Source organism: Symphodus melops (assembly GCF_947650265.1).
Source record: "Symphodus melops genome assembly, chromosome: 14".
NCBI lineage: Eukaryota > Metazoa > Chordata > Actinopteri > Labriformes > Labridae > Symphodus > Symphodus melops.
Window position 1 is genome coordinate 5,712,208 of NC_136704.1, and position 14,089 is coordinate 5,726,296.

At 41.7% G+C, this 14,089-nt stretch overlaps 2 protein-coding genes across 12 annotated transcripts in view; both read right to left on the bottom strand.

The window, feature by feature from the left end:
- LOC306834810 (uncharacterized protein) overlaps positions 1 to 3,488 on the bottom strand; it is a 106,418-nt gene extending 102,930 nt beyond the window's left edge. For 5 of the 10 annotated variants that reach the window (XM_079361019.1, XM_079361021.1, XM_079361025.1 and 2 more), the window contains exon 1: positions 3,369 to 3,487. The gene's annotated coding sequence lies outside the window, so the exon portion shown is untranslated. Of the gene's footprint in view, positions 1 to 3,368 lie in introns of all 10 variants that reach the window. The other 5 variants (XM_079361022.1, XM_079361026.1, XM_079361023.1 and 2 more) reach the window with 3 other exon arrangements.
- A 5,365-nt stretch (positions 3,489 to 8,853) lies between these two features.
- Positions 8,854 to 14,089, bottom strand: part of kcnh2b (potassium voltage-gated channel, subfamily H (eag-related), member 2b) — a 266,411-nt gene continuing 261,175 nt past the window's right edge. For both annotated transcript variants that reach the window (XM_079361028.1, XM_079361027.1), the window contains 3 exons: positions 13,484 to 13,589; positions 13,167 to 13,268; positions 8,854 to 12,064 (listed from right to left, as the gene is read on the bottom strand). In XM_079361028.1, coding sequence (XP_079217154.1) covers positions 11,651 to 12,064; positions 13,167 to 13,268; positions 13,484 to 13,589 — 622 coding nt within the window. In that variant the 3' untranslated portion in view covers positions 8,854 to 11,650. The remainder of the gene's footprint in view (positions 12,065 to 13,166; positions 13,269 to 13,483; positions 13,590 to 14,089) is intronic.

The window sequence follows — 14,089 nt, forward strand, 5'->3', positions numbered from 1 at the left end:
TGAGTTCACTTTTGTTTGCTTAGTGTTGGTGACTACATTTAGTGAAGGCTATGGTTAAGTCTGAGATCACCTTTGCAGAGCAGAGCACTGAGGTTTTTATTGACCCTATAATCAAAACAATAAAAACTCAAGTTTAATATACTGGCCAACAGTTTTGATAATAGGCCTGCTTAGGATACACTATGAAAGGGTGAGTAGCCTACAGATGTAATGCAGCAGAACGTGATAGGTCAACTGGCTGATGACTTCATAAAATAGTCGGAAATACAGATGTTCCTCTGTTTTTAGATATTTTTTGACATTGGAAATATTCTTTTCCAAGTGGCAGCAGTCACAATGTGTCACTGCTGTAAAATGGTTGCAGTAAATGCTTTTCAAGGCCATCCGATCATTCCAAGCTTCAGATTATGTCTTCTTCTACCTCCTACTGTAACAACATGAACGACACACTAAATATATATTAAGGGTCTTGTACCTCCTTGACGTGAAAGTCCATTGGTCTAGAAGGGATCTGATTTGTGGAAGGACATTCTTATGGTGTTCCAACAATAATATATGTCCCTAGTCTGTCTACAAACCAAAATGTGTGCTGTTTATAGATGTCCCCTTCGTGACATCACAAAGGGCAGTAACCCCTCCCCCAGGTGGGTGACACTAGGTGTTTGTTCTGCCCTCTGAGTCTGCCTTCTCGCTGTGCACAATAGGACATGAAGCTAAAAAAAACCCAAGCCCTACCATCTAAGCACAGCACAGGTTGAAGCACGGCAGTCGTAAAAAGGTTTGATGCAACGTGACCGAGGCCTCTCACAACCTTTCTTCACAGGTAAGTAAGTTAGCCAGCTAGCAGAGGCGAGCCAGGATAAAGCCAATTAAACAGGCCTAAAGAAACCATCCATGTTACAGAGGATCAGTCTGGGCAGGGACCTTGCTATATTAGCTGAAAATTAATTGAAAAAAAATCAGTGTGTTCACTGTTTTCCCTGACACACTTAAAGAAACCAAGCCTTTTGCAATGCATTGCAGATGACAGGTTTGCTGTGTGCATGCACTCGCAAAAACAGAAACCGTTTCTGATAGGCTTGTTATTTTAATTTTGAAATTCAATGACATGTAGCAATAATCCCAATCAGACTCTTTAGGAGAGATTTTTCCTTCATTGGTAGCCTCGTTTCTGGAGACATACATGGATGTGCGTGTTTTCTCTCCTGCTAAAGAGTGTTTTGGTCACTGGAAGAGACCCAGCTGAGGGCAAACCCAAATTCCAGGTGGGGTTGGATTCCTAAACGGAAACAAAGCATGTATTTTTTCATTCTTTCATCTCTGTATTTGCCAACTGTTCGCAGAAATCTGCAGCTCTCCAGACACTCCAAGGAGAGCTGCTTTATGACTGAGAGCGTTTCCCGTGACATGCTCGACAACGGTCAAGCACTCCGGCCTAATACCTGATCACTTTGTCAGGCTTACGGCAGAAGCAACAAGGGACATTTTCGGGATGCGATTGGATCAGGTCCATAATGAATTCACGGCCTTAGATCCATCCCACCTCTTATTTCCCCACGCGGTAATCTGCCTGGGGAGGATTGGAGAATAATCTGGATAGAAGGAGGGAGACGGGGAGGGAAGGAATGAGGGAGAGGGACAATCCTCTCCGCTGTGATTCCCCTTTGTATCATCGATTTCTGAGGCAAAATAATGTTGCGTAATGTGGCAAGAAAAACATTTAAAGTCAATATGAAATCAAATTTAAAACTGAGAGAAAATAAAAGTTATCTGGGAGTATTTTTCATATGAGATTTGGGACACAGACGGGCCTTGGTGGTATATCAAAACTATCGTTTATAAGTTACATCATATCGTGACCATTTGTAGATCCTGACTGATTAATTGGCCAGCCGATAATATCGGCCGCTCAAAGCTTATACACTGATTATTGGTATTGGATCATTTAAACAGATACGAACCGATATTCCCAGACTTTTCACCAGTCAAATAGCATCCATTTGAAAATCCTTGTATTACACTGGTAGGGATTTTTCGAGCCATCACCAGCTATTTTATGGATTTTAAAAATCCTCCTCACGCTCCAAAGTGTCATGCACAGTTACTTTCCACTTTTGGAACCATCAGGTCTTCACTGAATAGATTTTTTTCAGTGATCAACAAAATAAATGTGTATATCTACTTTACATCTATCTGTGGAGATCAAACATATTGGTATCGAATTTGTTTTGTCTCTCTAATATTGATATGAATATCATTCCCAAAAACCACATATCAGACAAGCCCTAATAATTTGCCAAGATGAACGTTTTTTTTTAGAGCATGCCTTCAAGAGGGACGTCGTTTGTTTTTCAGAGATGATGAAAACAAAATACAAACTTTAAACCAACAAGCTTTCTCTTCAGTTAAAGCATCTCAGTGTTGTATCAATGAACTTTGGAAAGAAATCCTCTATGATTATGTTATTGCAACTAGATAACATAAGTTTAGTAGGCTACAACTTTTTTCTTTGGATTAATACTATCCTCTAAAAAAGCTACTTTGAAACCTGATTTATAAAGGTGGGCACTCATCATGAGGGAATCGCCTGTTTATCAAGCTGCATGTGATGAGCAGCGATAAGAGCTAAATCCACAGTGTGTCTCATCAGGCTGCACTGACAAATACACTCAACGACAGACCAAAGCAGTTCAAGTATTAGGACGGCTGAAGAGAATAGGAACTATGCATGCACAGTATGGCCCACTGACTACTGTGCATGCATAGAGCTCTGCTTCAGTGTGTGACACAAACAGCTCTGCAGGTCACTCACTGACTCCTGCTAATTGTGATCAGACGCATCCAAAACAGACAGACTCCGCTTGCATAACTTTACTCCTCCGTGTACTGTGACTGTGCAACTTCACCGTGCTCCATGCTGCCTCAAAGACTGCTGGCTATATCTGAACCTACACACACACACACACACACATACACAGCTGCACGTGAACTCAGCAATAGCATGGCAAACCAGAGGGAGAAAGTCAACGTTCAAAACATGTGTAACCAAAGTGAAATCCAGCAAAAGTTGCAAACTCCTGGCTGGAGCTGAATCGTTTCAGAGGTGGTGGGACAATTACGACTGCGCACTCAGCGAGAAGCTCTGAGAAAGTGAGAGTTTTCCGAGGAGCACCTGAAGGCAGCATTATCCTACAGCAGTACACCGTCGCTGTGATGCGTGCTGTGAGATCACTCATCCAAAAATCACCGTCATTTCACTGCTGTAAAGACCACGCCTGTCGCGCGCTAACTCGGGGTCCTGTGCAAACAGCGCGTGGCACCGTGCGCGCACCTGAAAAGCTCCACATTAGTATTTTGACTTCACTCACCTTTAGTTGTCTGTTTTTTTGACAGTTTGTCTGGAGTCTCCGAGCGTCGCTGTCACCGCTATGATCCGCCCACCCGAGTGTGAACTCTTCTGGCCTCAGACTAACGTGCTCCACCCTGGACAAACTGTCCTCCAATCAGAGTACAGTTACACGGACAGGCACCCACGCTATCCAATGAAATCTCGGCTACACTCTAAGGGACATTGGTATTATCCAATTGTATGTTAGAAATCCTGGGCAGGTCCTTCGTCGTCACAAGAGTACTTTTGACAGACACCTTGTACATACAATGGAGAACTTTTGACTCCTTTTACGGGACGGGTCCGGTCCAATCGCCGGTAGGAGCGGACTCTGCAGCCGGACAAGGCCCGGGAATACGCCCTCAAACCGCCCAGATGACTAGAATGTCACCGGGATGACAGGAGTTAGTCATTATAGAAAATGCATGCTCGCCCAAAAGCCAGAAATGACACTTTAGTTTAACCTGTCAGTTTTGAAATGATGAAGCACTCGTTGGATCATTACTTTTTAAAGCCATTAATCTGCTTCCATGTTGCATTCACTTCAAAATAAAATTAATTCAAGTAATTTTGGAAGGCGAGACATCTGAAATCCTTTCAATGTTATATATTAAATAATGTACTGAGTCTCAATTGTTCACTTGATCCAATTTAAGCCATGAGACGAACCTGAGATACTTCAAAATGGTTCAACCTTACACATGAAGGAATAGAGTGACATCTAGTGAAATAAATGGCAAACATCAGCCTCTTTTGCCCAGAGTTTTTTTTTTTTCCTTATCAGTCTTTCGATCTAAATCTCCATTTGTTACCGTTCATATCAAATCAACCTTGTTTGAGAAGTTCATTCCTCGTGGGAGAGAGACCATAAAGGAAACACACAATGCAGAATTCCTTATACACATATTTCCTGTAAGCTTTTTTCTCCCAATTTAGACATGGTCTTGGACCGCAATAAGTCCTTATTGTTGGAGGTCAGTGGATATTCTAAGTTTTCATATGAACCCTGCAGCCTTGTCAGGATAATCAGCCACATGGGCCAAGGAGCTCATCAGCATCATAGACGAGTATTAGTTCAATAACTTGTTTAAAAGTACAGATGTTAAGCTCATGTTGTTGTTCTACCAGACAGATAGTGTTGTAGTAGTGCCTGATGAATTAATCTAATTATCTTTTTACCCCAAAGGCTTTTTTAAAGTGGCCTGTTCAGCAGAATATATACAGTCTAGAGACAGGGTACATGCAAGACTCTTCATGCATATTCAGTCAGTGCATGCCAGCCAATTAGAGACAGAGTAAGTGGGGTCTGTCCATCGCCAGTTTAGGACCATTTGCAGCATATTATATCACTGATTATTGTAAATGAATCAGTGGTGTGTATTGGATGGGATTTGGTGGGTATACCAGGCAATACATCACTGCATATAGAAGTGTATAGAGTTGTACAGTTTTTTAGTTCCAGTGCCTCAAGTTTGGTATATCTGATGTTGTCTGATGTGGTAGCAACTTTACAAATTGACCATCATGCTGAAAATGTTCCTGTGTTGATACATAATAAATCAAGAGAGAAGTGGGCTCATTATCTTACAGATTTTCAGACATTTTCTGTCTTCTTTTTGCATCCTGTGGAGTCGCCCCACGCTGGCAATAACAAAGAATGCAGGTTTGAGGCATATTCAGTGGCTGAAACTGAGACCAGTAGGCTACGTTGAATCCTTATTATTACGACCTGAGCCTGTAATATAAATGCAAAGACCACACTAGCCTGAACTCAAATTCATGTTCATCTTCTTCACACAATACTCTTTGCAAAGTGTAGATCTAACCTAAAGAACTTCAAAATATGAAATGGTTGACCTGCATACTCCATCAAAGGGGGGTGAAGTGAGCAGTATTATCTATGGTAGAGACTTGTCTGCTGACAGATCTGTCAACACTTTAAAGTGTTTCTGATCCATTTGCATGGCACTGTAAAATGACTTTATGTGGAAGCCTCAGGAGCTGTAGAGTTTTATTATGTTGAGTATTTCCGTCTCGGCATGTTTCTTTGACCATGTGGAAAGTTTTAAGAGAGGAAGTTGGATACTAGTTGCTGTTGTCATGGTATGAATAAAACATAGATATGTATGCAGGATATTTAAGACAAGATTTTTTTTCTTCTTCAAAATTCCTTTGAGGCCTGATACCTTGTTTGTCCTAACTTGAAGTCGAAGAAGACTTTTCTTTTAGCACTTCAAACAGCTCAACAGATGCAACATTCATTGACACAAGACAGTTTTTCCAGATGAACACTCGCAGACATTCCCTCATACTGTCATAGTAATAAGTACGGACATCACAGTTATGCTTTCAAAGAGGTTTATTGAAATAAATATTTTTTGAAATTTTATAAAGTTCAACCATTGATAATGCTATCACACAATCAGACCCTGGAGCTTCACCATTTCCCTCCAACCTTCTTTAACATTTGATATGAATAATGTATTATAAGCCTTCATAAGCAATCCTTCGGCAAGTCCAGTGTTTGAAATATATGGCTCACTCAATATTCCCGGGACCGCCGTGGATCACATAGGTGGACTATTTTCAAACAAAAACTAGTGAGATATTTTGGGACTTTACTTAACTTTTCAGAGCTGAAAAGAAAGTATGTTTGTGTCCAAATACTCCACTCTGGTGTGTTGGAAATAGTCCTTCTTCAGAGTGTAGCCAATCAAAGATGGGCTAAGATTGAAGGTGCATTTGATTTATCTCTGGAGGCAGAGGTGAAAAGACAACCTTCAAGATAAATCAAGCACTCCTTGATAATTGAGAGTTCTTGAGCTCAGGACTGCCTCACATGCATCACTCTGTTACAGTGGTTTGCAACCAAGGATACAAATATACAATAGAATATTGTATCATCTAGGATCACAATGTTTGCAGCTATTCAGTGTCCCTCCCTCCCATGACCTGGAAGTTAAAGAACGACTCTCCCGTAAGACGGAAGAATTCAGTGTTCACTCTACACACAGTTTGCAAGCACACAGCGTAAATCAGCTGCTTTGCACATCAAACCCTCTCATTGCTGGACGATTCTCAGTGCAGCATGCAAGTAAAAAGGTGCACAATATTAAAAGTCTTGAGCTTCATCATCCAAATCACATTAAATCACCCTCATCATCATCATCATCATCATATCCATTTTCACCATGGACACTCTTTTTTTGTTCCATTAGGTGATTGTTTCCATAAGAAATTAGAGCAGACTTTATTTATTTTATATATTTTCCTCTATAGTATTCTGCATTTCAAAGCATGCCAAAGACATTTTTCAGTTTCTGCATAGTGCTGGCTATACGAGTGCCAAAGAGTTTGATTCCTTTACAAGTAGTAGAAGTTGGTATGTACAGGCGAGTGACAGAGCAGATCCAGTGTTGTGGTACCAAACCCCCCTAAAACCCCCCCCTACACAAGTGCTCAAAATATCTACAAATACAGGACCCAAGTCTGTCAGAACTTATAGAAAGTTGTACAGAGCTGAAAAAAAGCTCAGCATTATGGAAGAGCCATTAAGGAAGGTGTGTGTGTGTGTGTGTGTGTGTGTGTGTGTGTGTGTGTGTGTGTGTGTGTGTGTGTGTGTGTGTGTGTTTGTTTGTGTCTGTGTGTGTCTCTCTGTGTGTGTGTGTCGCTCTGTGTGTGTGTCTGTGTGTGTGTGTGTGTGTGTGTCTGTGTTTGTGTGTGTGTGTGTGTGTGTGTGTGTGTGTGTGTGTGTGTGTGTGTGTGTGTGTGTGTGTGTGTGCAAGTCTGGCTGCAAGCAAAGTGTCTGTCTGTATGAGTGTGTTCATATTAAAAGAGGGGGAAACACTCCAACCTCCTTAGATCCCCCCATTCCCCACCCACATAGTTTTTTTGTTTGTTTTGTTTTTTCAAAGTGCACCCTCTACTGTAATAATATGCAGTATGCATTACATAAATGTATTCTCTAGCTTGGAATATTCCTCTAATTTCTACCGACACATACAAGGTCAAAAAAGAAGAGTCGACAACGAGCACATTCTAGTTTTGAGGTCATAGTTCTGAATGTAAAGATACAGTTCAGGCCACTAGGTGACTGTTATTGAACACTAACAACACTCTCGCTACAGAAGGTGAGATGACAAGGAGAGCCCACTTCTGAGAATCAGTACCTTCGCACTGGAAAAAAACAAACAAATCATAAACAGATTCTTTGAACTCGGGGACATTTGTAGTAAAAGTTGAGTTATTATCCTCGTGACCAGAGGCAGGGACTGCTGGTGAAAACTACAATAGAGTTAATGTCGATGGCTGTGCAAAGCAAACCTAATCACATACTAAAACAAGCAGACAGGGTTCAGCATGTATGATGAACTCAGTACATTTGGCCAGTGTTAGCTTCTCCTGCATTTACAGCAGTGAATGAGTGACTGAGAGGTCGAAGCCTCCTTGTGTCAAACTGTGATTCAGTAGCATGTTTTTCTCAACATTCATGTTAAAGTTGCAGGATTTTTTTCTTTTTTACAGTGAGCAAACCATCCGCACTTTTATGATAATTCTCCTACTTTAAGAGGCCCATCAATGTAGAGGGAGTATTAGTCGTATACTGTATATATTAGTTTGAGGAAGAAAAGCTAAACTCTCGGGTACTAACGGGCATCCTAACAAATAATCAAATATTAGTTCCTGGTAGTGTTGTAGTACCAAGACCGCTCTCCAGACCACTTAGGCTCATCTCTGTCTCAGACTGGACGCAGTCTGGATTTTAAAACCAAGACCTATTTAGACCTCCACTGACAGTCACTCCAATGCCATCACTGCGATTAGAAGGAAAATGTTTCAAAAAGAAAAAAATAACTTCATTTTATTTGTTGTTTATCTGTTTTTTGTTCCCTGGTTACGCAACCTTCCCGATGTTACGGTCTAAGTGAGTGACATGCCCCTGCCGGAAGATGATGATTTTTTTTGGCGAAATGTATAGTCTGGATCTCGCCCCGCCTTGGTATCCATCTCAGAGCACTCTGCTCTCGGGTATGTCTTGGCCTCGGTTATTGTGGTCTTGACTACAACACGAAAGTTCCAGGAGAACAAAAAGTGAAAAGGAAGACTTTAAGTACTTAAATTCAAATTGTCACACAAAAAAACCCGCCAGAATGTTTTCAAGTCTGTCACTTGAACTTGACGTTGAACTTCGTTTCCTGAATTTTCTCACCATTAAAACAAAAACACAAAAAAAAACACTTTCTTTTCACAAGTTTCTTCATCCACCATGCCTGGCCCTAATACCCATCCTGATAACTGGCCGACAAAAGTCACTGTAGAATATCTTTGGTTGAACTTTTAAAATCACACAAAGTCCAGCTGCATTTACAGCTCATAAAGACAACCTTTCAGAAACTTCAAACACATTCATCTTTTTTTTACTGAGGAAGCTGAATCAAATGTGAGTTTAAAATGTCACCAGTGAGAGAGCTGGGAAAACGGCACATGCACTGTGTGTGTTTATAATGGCTGTGGGAATTGGTAAGCCTCATGTTATTATTGATTGTGACATTAACGTGCACCACCCGACAAGTGCGTCGTCACTTAAATAATGAATAAATAAAAGAAAGGTTGAAAGAGCACATTGACATTGGAAACATGTTTGCACTCAAAGCCTTCACTTGCTCCATCTGATCATGAACCCAAACACAAAATAATAACGCATAACAGGTCAAGTCCACGGACAAACAGTAATAATCCTACAGCAATAAATAAATACAGTAGCTCAGACCAGCAAGCAGCAAAATACAATCTTTATAAGTCTGCGTTAAAGGGGAATCTGGACAGAGTTTTACAATGTGACTCTGTGAATGTCCTCGTCCTTCATTTTGATTGGTTGTTTGTTTTTTTGAGTTCTGAAATAAAGGAGACAAAAAAAAAACCTCTCTAACATCAACGACACGTTCCTGAGTCTTTATTAAACATCTGCACTGTTTAAGAAATAAAGTGCTAAGAATGAACGGAGGCTGCTACAAGTGGGGACTGTTTCAAAGACTATTGCACTTTAACTCCCTCCTCTGGTACCAATCTGGATGGATGCGTCTCAAAAAAAAGTCTGTCTCTTCCGTTTAGTATCAAGCACAACAGTGTTAAGGGGTTTTGAATTTCTCTTCTGCTCACGATTAAAGTCTGATAAAAGTGGAAGATTGTGCAGAAATTGTCCCCAATGCAATAAAAATACATCAGCAAGATATTAGAAAAGTTTCACTGTGTGTGTGTGTGTGTGTGTGTGTGTGTGTGTGTGTGTGTGTGTGTGTGTGTGTGTGTGTGTGTGTGTGTGTGTGTGTGGTGGTGGTGGGGGGGCTTCATTGCAACTGCTCTTTTTATTTCACAAATCTCTCTACCCTGAGGTACACCGACTCAACAGTGGCACGACTACACCATGCTCATCTCCTTTACCACTACATTACATTTCTACATTAGTCTATTGTTCATGCCCGGGGGGGGAAATACATTTACTTTCTGTATAAATGTTGGTAAAGGGAAGTCTTATTTTCTGACTTGAAAATGAAAGTATAGCTTTCTTCTTCTGCCGTGACTTGACTGACCTCTTGGGAAGTTAAAAATGTCAACAATGTAAAAAGGGTTTTTTTTTGTGCTGTCTAGAGTTAAAACACAAACACTCTAATTCTTTTTTTTTGTCTCGTTAAAACGTCAATAAAAATTGAGTTTAAAGCAAGGAACAGAACGTTTTCAGAATCCAGTGGAGCTCTTCAGCGTTTTGAAGCAAGCAAAACTTATCGCCATGCTCAGCGGACTGAAAGGCAAAAATGAAAACAAACAAAATTAACAAGCACAAACGTGAAAACAAAAAAGAGCTTTTGACCTGGACTTATCACAGACTTCATTACACCAAAGCGCACACACTCTTCTTGACAGTGTTTGCATATTGTACCTTACATAGAATAATGGCGCATTCGGCTGGTCGTCGTAAACTGGCAAACTTGAATATTTACGTATGACAAACGCTTACAGTATATACAAAGTAAAAGCATTGTGGGTGCTTGATCTGGAGAACAACGTAAGGACCAATGAAATCTGAGGTAGCAAATTCAACTCAACTAGAATTACTCACGTCTCTTTTTCAAATCTTGCTCTGACACATGCTGCGATTTTTAGCAATCAAAGCACGCGAGGTCCAGAGCCTTTCTGACTCCACCACATCAAACGCTCGTGGATTTAGAAAGCTGCTTTTTCCTGCTCGTTTTCAATATTTTTAATCAGTTCTTCGCGGTGCACTGTTCCCTCGGTAAACTTGTAAGTTTGCCAGTTTACCTCTTCGTGACACTGCCTGGGCAAGCCATACGTTCTTCGCTCGTTAGCAAATCTGTACAATGTTTCTGATATGTTCGTCGAGAAGATTCATGGCTTTTAACCCTCCAGTACCCTCCCCTGAGGTGCAAACCAGCCAATCCAGTGTGCTCTTGGGACAGAGGGGGGCGGTGTTTGCTCCGCCTCTTAGGGCAGGACATCAGGGAGGAGGAACCAATAACAGAACGGGACAGCAGGTTTCCTGTTAGGCCAGCTAACACTACAGTTTACCAACCAGTTAGTGAGTTTATCGGAAGCGCCGCGGACATAGAGAATAGAATAATCATTGTATCAATAGGAATTTCAGTGCAAGACGTAAATGGCTACTTGTTTCGTCATGATTCTGTCCTTTGTTGTCTTTCCTTGTTCATGTCAGTCATCCAAAGCTGGATACAGCAGTAAAGGGATTCTTCTACAGCTCAGCAGTCACTGACACGTGTGTGAAGATCTGTCATCGTCACGCACGACTGAAAGGTTCAGACCAGGTCCGTATGGGTCGACCTGGAGTGTGATCATTAAGAAGCAGAGCTTCTCTCTGCTCTGTGGTCTTTGTGGTTTTGGTTAAAGGTTGTAACATTGTGGAGTTCATAAAGCTCCAGTTTGTTTCATGAGGAGGGGAAGGGCTTATGGAAGAGAGAGAGAGTGAGAGAGAGACAGAGAGAAAGAGAGAGAGCCCATTCTCTTCCTTGATCCCTCACCCAGCTTCATGTCCTTTGTTCAGAAGTCAGAGAAGAAGAAGCTTCAGCAGAGAGGTTGGAGCAGCAGGGGTCCATAAAGGGTCGTAGGTACAGTAGGTGTTTCCGGATCTCTTGATGACAAAAGGAGAAAAAAAAACAGGAGAGGCTACAGAATAAAACATGACTTTGTCCTCTCTCTGCTTCCCTCCCTCCATCCCACTCTCCTCCCTCCTCCTTAGCTCCCCCCCGGGTCAGAGCTATGTCTCTGAGGTGTCCGTGAGTCCAGAGGTGTCTGTGGTTCTTGCAGAGACAGCCTCCTTTGGGTCTCTGGATCCAGATCAGTTTCACTTGTTTCAACAGCTGGCCCGACCCCAGCGCCCCCACACACCCCCGAACCAAAGTCGAGCCCTGCTCCTAAGCTGGACCCCACTGCTGCCCCGCTTCCCACATCTACCGCTAAAGCTGACCCATCTGATACTGGAATCACGCCGGTCCCAAGTCCCAGCTCCAGCTCCAGATTCTGCCCCAGGCTATCAAGCTCAGAAGTTGCGAGCTGGCCCTGGCTGCTTTTGATCAGTGAAGAGTCTTGGGGCTGCAGGGAGTCCAGAGGCTTGGATGGGAACTCTTCAAAGTCCTGGGAATCCAAAATCTGCAGGGAAAGAGGCAGAGACATCAGCAGGGTTATCTTCTGCTTCTCTTCTAGAACCGTTACAACTTGTTCACAAAGTTACAACTCCAAATGTGAAAAATCTTTTCACCAGAAATGAATGGATTCCCCTTTGAATATTATTGACAACCCCCATCAGTAGTGTTTTTCTTTTTTAGAATCGAGCTGTCAATATATAATGAACGTATTTGCAGAAAATGAAAACTACTTTAATAAGGACAATTTATTGTTTAAAATCAACAAATCCTGAGCTTCAATGTGTGCATGCATTTTATATAGATGACATGTGCTGCCAGCTTGTGTCAACATTATATCACAGTCCATGCAGTGTCTAAAGCAGTGTTTTTCTGAGAAGGGGGGACAAGGGGGGTTGCAGAGATCTGGACAACAGAGGGGGAGAAATACAACAGAAACAAGTACAAATAAACTATTCAGATCATTTTTGAGAAGAACTTCGGAATATATCTTTTTAGATGTTATTCAACAGTAAAATCTGTCAGATTTTTCTACGCCAATCTGTGATCTTTAAAAAAAAAAACACAAAGTACTTCAGCCAATAAGAATCTGTTTATAACAGGTAACTGTGATTATAACTGTTGATTCTTATTCAGACATTGGAGAAGACTTTCATCTAAATGACATACAGGTTCCCCTGTGTACAGCCTGTACCTTCTCACAGGTGTGCACACTTGAACATGAGCAGAATACATCAATAATCAGCGTTTTTTTTTCAATGTGCATAGACACAATATAATACAAACATAGAAGGTATTTAAGACATTTTGCAAAAGGCTGGTCCTGCCACATGCTAATGATAGCATGGGGCATACATCGACGAGAGTAAAAGTTCGGGGTCTCCTGGTCTGTTGAAGAATCAGAACATAGATTATGTTCGACCCTAGAACTGAATTAGCTAAGAACAGTTGCACTGTTAATTGAATGTTTTTATGGGTTTCAATGCGTATTTATATTCACTGCACACCTATGACAATATTCTGTCAGCTCCCCATTTCCCTGCTCAAATAAATAAATCAACAAAGTGTTGAATAGACACTAAACATTTCTTCTACTGCATGTGCATCACCTGTGATAGAGAGGCCAGTGGGTCTGTCTCCAGAGGGGAAACAGGCTGCACCAGTCTGTCTCCTGAGCCAGGTCCTGGGCCGGGACCAGGGTAAGGTGAGGCCTGCAAGAGACAACAGCTCTTCATATCTGTATACCAGTGGTCAGAGTTTAAAAAAATCCGGTTGATTGGGCTATTTAAGGCAAACTGAGACAGATGTTTTTTGTTGTCAACACTCTGACAAGATATGTCATGCATCTATGCACATAGCCCATGGTGTGTGTGTGTGTGTGTGTGTGTGTGTGTGTGTGTGTGTGTGTGTGTGTGTGAGTTGTTACCTGAGGTGGTGACGAGACGGCGCTGTAGGCAGGAGGAACCAGGGCCATCTGTCTTTGCAGCAGCTGCATGATGGCTCCGATGTCCGTTGACATGCGACTCTCCAGCCTGCGCACAGTGTGTAGTGGATGAATGATCACGTAAATGGGTCATGAATGATCCATAACTGTAGTTCTTTTTTTATATATGTTCAATTACAACATTAAGGACATTTAAAATGCACTATAGTTGTTGAGCTCGTCTCAGATATTAAGGGATGTCAATCACAGGGAGTTAAGGAGTCAGCAGGTTCATCCAATAGGCTTCATACATTACATATTGAGTCATTAAACACAGAAGTTGGGAGGTTGAAACTAGAAGTTGGCTAGTAAAATGTCACGGGTGGCAAATGGATAAAACGTTTGTCGCTTGGAGTCATCATTTTTTGAACATTTTGATGTTTGGGCTTGAGTGGTTAGCGCTGTTACTTCACAGTGAGGAGGTTGTTCATTTGAATCCTCGGTCAGGACCTCTGTGTGTGGAGTTTGTGTGTTCTCTTAGGTTAACTGGGGACTCTAAATTGCTGGAAGGTGTGAATGAATGTGAGTGTGGCTGGTTGTCTCTGCATG